Source organism: Lycium ferocissimum, chromosome 5, assembly GCF_029784015.1.
Source record: "Lycium ferocissimum isolate CSIRO_LF1 chromosome 5, AGI_CSIRO_Lferr_CH_V1, whole genome shotgun sequence".
In the NCBI taxonomy this organism is placed as follows: domain Eukaryota; kingdom Viridiplantae; phylum Streptophyta; class Magnoliopsida; order Solanales; family Solanaceae; genus Lycium; species Lycium ferocissimum.
Window position 1 is genome coordinate 5,317,568 of NC_081346.1, and position 5,677 is coordinate 5,323,244.

The 5,677-nt window shown below is 37.9% G+C and overlaps 1 protein-coding gene across 2 annotated transcripts; it reads left to right on the forward strand.

The window, feature by feature from the left end:
- The first annotated feature begins 471 nt into the window (after positions 1-471).
- LOC132055596 (pyrophosphate-energized vacuolar membrane proton pump 1) lies at positions 472-5,264 on the forward strand. 2 transcript variants are annotated; one of them, XM_059447503.1, is made up of 8 exons: positions 472-831; positions 2,102-2,676; positions 2,760-3,139; positions 3,351-3,437; positions 3,539-3,869; positions 4,129-4,539; positions 4,637-4,696; positions 4,787-5,264. In XM_059447503.1, the coding sequence occupies exons 1-8, from the start codon at positions 579-581 to the stop codon at positions 4,991-4,993; spliced, it is 2,304 nt and encodes a 767-aa protein (XP_059303486.1). In that variant the 5' UTR covers positions 472-578; the 3' UTR covers positions 4,994-5,264. The 2 variants fall into 2 exon arrangements, with proteins under 2 accessions (XP_059303486.1, XP_059303487.1); XM_059447504.1 differs by lacking the exon at positions 472-831 and adding an exon at positions 1,722-1,933.
- Positions 5,265-5,677: the final 413 nt, after the last annotated feature.

A 5,677-nucleotide genomic window follows, 5' to 3' on the forward strand; every position in this document is an offset into this window, starting at 1 on the left:
CGACATGGTAGTTTTATATGGAATGAATTTAAGTTACATGTAGTATAATTTTTTTTGATAATAATAAGATAGTTATTTTTCTGATAAGTTAGTATTTATTACCATTTTTATCAGATTATAATTACTTTAATTTAGTTGATAATTATTTTAACACGATCAGTACATTAATCTTATGGAATAGATTCCTTATCCCAGTAACAAGAAAACAACGAATAAAAAGAAAGAAAAAAAAAGAGGTTTTAATGAAAAGAATAATCCAAAGTAAGCTCTTTTCTCTTTCTTGTTAAAATAGAATTCCCGCTCAACCTTCAAGTCCCTCGAACACCGGTTCCTCAAGTATATGCCGTTGATCATCACTTAGATCATAAAATCCAACGGTTACAAAACGAAGGCACATCATAACTACGATAAATCCGATCACATTTCACAACATCCTCAATCCTCCTCATTTCTCAGTATATAAAAACAAGTATACCTCAGTTCCTCCTACTTAGGAAACCCTTGGAAAACCAGTGCAGTATTCTTCACTTAATTTCCTTGCCATTATTTTTCTGGCGAGTTTTTTTAGGGTTTAGGTCATGTCGACGTTGTTACCAGATCTAGGTACAGAGATAGTTATTCCAGTATGTGCTGGTATTGGAATCGTTTTCTCTTTATTTCAATGGTTCCTTGTGTCACGTGTCAAAGTCTCATCTGAACGTGGAGCTACTTCTCCGAGTAATAATAATAATAAGAATGGATATGGTGATTGTTTGATTGAAGAGGAGGAAGGAATTAATGACCAGAATGTTGTTGCTAAGTGTGCCGACATACAGAATGCTATATCCGAAGGTAAAAAAAAAAAAAGAAGCTCTTATGTGGATCTTTTTATGCTGTTCTCATATTTAGCTGCACCCGTACTTGTATATATGTGTTCTTTTCTCCTTTTTTTTTAGTATAAATCTTTGTGTTGCTGAAAAAAAGAGTGCAAAATTTCGCATTTGTTAAATTTTTTTTTTTTTTTTGTCTAAATTGCGTGATTATGAATCTCTTTGTGCTTGAAGTCTAGTTTCTTATTCACAAGTTTATTTATTTTTTTGAAAATAGCATCTTTTTCTAGCTTTATTTCCTTGTTTTCGAGTATACTACTGTTTATTTTTGTTTGAAAGTTATATTAAACCGTACATGTTGTAGATGCATTAGCTGGGATGATGAACAAAAGGGTTTAGGGTTTATCGTGATAGAATATACGGGTTTAGGGTTGCTCTGTTCAGCTCTTCGGTGTACTGGCGGACAGTGGATCTACCTTTATTCATTTTTAATATTTATGAGCTTGCTGGATCTCGAAGAATATAATCATATTCTATCCATGTGATGTTCAGTCAAGTAATTATAAGTGGGAAACATTGCTGATGCGTTGTCCTATTTTAATAAAGCACAATGACTTTCTTGAGTTAAGTTGCAGTTGATAAATTGAGAATATTTCATTGTCATGCTGCTTAGTTCACAAGACTATTGTGGAATGGGAAAAGTCAGTTTGGCAGCTATACTAGTTGACTTATGCTTTCTTTCTTTTTTCGTTTTGCTGGACCAGTAATTTGCTAAAGATTTCTTTTAGAACTTTTTTTTTTTATTGCTGTTTGAACCATTATGATTTGCCTGGCGTGTCTGAGTGGAACTACTTTAAAAAGTTGAAAAGTCAAGCGGTCAATTCCTGAAAATTTAAGTGTTACTTAAACATTCTTCCCTTTTTCATACTCTCTTACATGGTTTCATACTTTTTGAACTATGCCATGTATATTATAATTTGTGAGAACAATGTGGTTTGTTAGCTTAAGCGTGAAGCCTGTTGAACATTTTGCATAATATGCGTGTTTATCCAATATAGCTCTGACAAAATTCAAAACGAGCACACACAAAAGTCTGTCCCCAGTTAACTAGCATATGCAATGGAGTAAGTTTAGATATTGTTCTGCTGCCAAGCTTCCTCGATGGTTCTATCCGCAACGTCTTCACCTGTTTTGATCAGTGTTTTTATAAATTAGATTGTCTAGACTACATGCACGGTACCTTTTGTTTTTTAGTAGTACTATCTAATATCTGAATTGGTTTTTTATGGCAGGAGCAACATCTTTCCTTTTTACCGAATATCAGTATGTGGGTATCTTCATGATTGCTTTTGCAATCCTGATCTTCCTTTTCCTGGGCTCAGTTGAAAGCTTCAGCACTAAGAGCCAGCCATGTACTTACAACAAGGAGAAGATGTGCAAGCCAGCCCTTGCAACTGCCATCTTCAGCACTGTATCGTTCTTGCTTGGTGCTGTCACTTCTGTTATTTCTGGTTTCCTTGGGATGAAAATTGCAACATATGCAAATGCAAGAACAACTTTGGAAGCGAGAAAAGGTGTTGGGAAAGCTTTTATTGTTGCATTCAGGTCTGGTGCAGTGATGGGCTTTCTCCTTGCTGCCAACGGCCTCCTGGTTCTTTACATTACCATTAATCTCTTCAAGCTTTACTATGGTGATGACTGGGAGGGTCTTTTTGAGGCAATTACTGGATATGGGCTAGGTGGATCCTCTATGGCTCTTTTTGGTAGGGTTGGTGGTGGTATTTACACCAAAGCTGCTGATGTTGGTGCTGATCTCGTTGGTAAGGTTGAAAGGAACATTCCAGAAGATGATCCTAGAAATCCTGCTGTAAGCTAAACTTTCCTCTTCAGGTGTATTTTGTCATCTCCTGTAGAATTCTTGTCAATAATCTACTTTCAATGTCTTTGCAGGTGATTGCTGATAATGTCGGGGATAATGTTGGGGACATTGCTGGAATGGGTTCTGATCTTTTTGGTTCATATGCTGAATCATCTTGTGCTGCTCTTGTGGTGGCTTCCATCTCGTCTTTTGGAATTGAGCATGATTTTACTTCAATGTGTTACCCCCTGCTTATAAGCTCCATGGGAATTCTTGTTTGTTTGATAACCACACTTTTTGCTACAGACTTTTTTGAAATTAAGGCTGTTAAGGAAATTGAACCAGCATTGAAGAACCAACTTATTATATCAACTGTTCTTATGACAATTGGAATTGCAATTGTTACATGGACTTGCCTTCCGTCTTCCTTCACCATCTTTAATTTTGGCACTCAGAAAGTTGTCAAGAATTGGTAAGTGTCAACTTAATGTTTGGAGAATATTATATATTGAATCTGACACCCATTGTTACCAGATGTCACTGAATCAGAAGTGGGCTATTTTTTAGATTATATTGTTAGGTTGAATACGTCTCATAATTTCTTTTTCTTGTCCAGTGTGTGAGTATGTGTTTGCGTAAATAATGTGCACTTAATTATTAAATTGATTGGTTTGATTGTGCAGGCAGCTCTTTTTATGTGTGGCTGTTGGTCTTTGGGCTGGACTTATCATCGGCTTCATAACCGAGTACTACACTAGCAATGCTTACAGGTAAAAGTAATGGTCTGACTGCATCCTATGACTTTGTGCCTGTTATGATGATAATCTTCATATTTGTCTTATTTCCCTTTTCTGGTTGGCTCTGTTTGCAGCCCTGTCCAAGATGTAGCAGACTCCTGCAGGACCGGAGCTGCGACGAATGTTATTTTTGGCCTTGCTCTTGGATACAAATCTGTCATCATTCCTATCTTTGCCATTGCGATAGCTATCTTTGTCAGTTTTTCTTTCGCTGCCATGTATGGTATTGCAGTTGCTGCTCTTGGAATGTTGAGCACCATTGCAACTGGATTGGCGATTGATGCATATGGTCCTATCAGTGACAATGCTGGAGGCATTGCTGAGATGGCTGGCATGAGCCACCGGATCCGTGAAAGAACTGATGCCCTTGATGCAGCTGGAAATACCACTGCTGCAATTGGAAAGGTTTGTAACTTGTTGGTCTTGATTTTCATCTTTTGAGCATTTCTGGATCCTTTTTTTTCCCCAACTTTTCTTGTTGATACTTGTTAACAAGTGGTTAAATCTATGTGGACATTTGGATATTTTTCAATTATGCATGCTGTCTTTCACCTCTACAGTCAATTCTTTCTGTTATTAGATATCCTTTTTCTGCAATCCACATGATGGAGATCTTTCCCGGCATATTCTCTTTTCCTAACTTTGGACGTTTATTTCTTTCCAGGGCTTTGCCATTGGATCTGCTGCACTTGTGTCCTTGGCTCTGTTTGGTGCTTTTGTGAGTCGGGCTGCAATTTCAACAGTTGATGTCTTGACCCCCCAGGTGTTTATTGGTTTGATTGTTGGAGCCATGCTTCCCTACTGGTTCTCTGCCATGACTATGAAGAGTGTGGGTAGTGCAGCTTTGAAGATGGTTGAGGAAGTTCGCAGACAATTTAATACTATTCCCGGTCTCATGGAAGGCCTTGCCAAACCTGATTATGCCACTTGTGTTAAGATCTCGACTGATGCATCTATCAAGGAAATGATTCCACCTGGTGCCCTAGTCATGCTTACACCACTCATAGTTGGTATTTTCTTTGGAGTGGAGACACTTTCTGGAGTCCTTGCTGGTGCTTTGGTATCCGGTGTACAGGTATGATCAGATTCTTCCGCTTTAAGATTTTGGAGTTTTAAGGTTCTTTTTAAGAGTTATATCCAAGTTTTGCTCATGTGTGTCTAATTTTTTTCAGATAGCAATATCTGCATCAAACACTGGAGGTGCATGGGACAATGCCAAGAAGTATATTGAGGTATAGAAGACAAATCCACCCTTATGTGTTGTATTTTGTATGTGTTTCATCCCACACACTCCAGCTTATTAATTTTGCTTTCTCGTTCAGGCTGGTGCTTCAGAGCATGCAAGGACTCTTGGCCCAAAGGGTTCTGAACCTCACAAGGCTGCTGTTATTGGTGACACAATTGGTGACCCCCTAAAGGACACTTCAGGCCCATCCCTCAACATTTTAATCAAGCTGATGGCAGTTGAGTCACTCGTATTTGCTCCATTCTTTGCCACTCATGGTGGTATACTTTTCAAGATCTTTTAGGGGAAGTTGGTTGGAGCTGTAGACTTGTGGCATCCTTTTCAGTCAACATAGCATGGGATTTTAAAATTAGTCTCTAGTCAGAAGTGGAATTTTGGTGAGCTGATGATGATGATAATTGTCACTGTAAGGAGGGTAGAAGAAAGTTGGTCAGACTTGTAAGATAGTCTTGAAGCTAGTGTATTAGCGTTCTTCATATTTCGTAGACATTAACTTCCAATTTTGTCTGTACTATCATTATCCGCGTTCAAGATAATGGACCGACGTTTTAGCTTTTCGTTTGTTACAGAAGAGTAAGTAGTTTTTTAATAACGTTCATAGTTAATTGTTGGTTTGTGTTTTCCATCACGTAGGCTTTTCGTCATCCTCCCCTCCATCTCTCTGATGGGCTTATTGGAGGAAAATAAGCTCGCCAGATAATAATACTAGCATTATCTCTTTGATTCCAAGAAGATGCCATCTTGTGACCCTATCAGCTCAAGATTCTGATCATGCTGAATTAAGGCGAAGTTCTATGTACAAGAATTGGGTCATTTTCCGATTGCCGATCATCTTTAGTCTGCAGATAAGTAAGGAGGATTAGCTTATTTTATGGCTTGAGATTTGGGAGTACTTCTGTACTTGAATTGCGTAATTCTTTTATTTAAGAACAGACCGAGACCTTTGCTCTTAGCTTCTGGCAAAATT

Coding starts and splice junctions, on each gene's coding strand:
- LOC132055596 (XM_059447503.1), top strand. CDS start 579: ATGTCGACGTTGTTACCAGATCTAGGTACAGAGATAGTTATTCCAGTA. Junction 832..2,101: donor ACAGAATGCTATATCCGAAG/GTAAAAAAAAAA, acceptor TTTTTATGGCAG/GAGCAACATCTTTCCTTTTT. Junction 3,140..3,350: donor CAGAAAGTTGTCAAGAATTG/GTAAGTGTCAAC, acceptor TTGATTGTGCAG/GCAGCTCTTTTTATGTGTGG.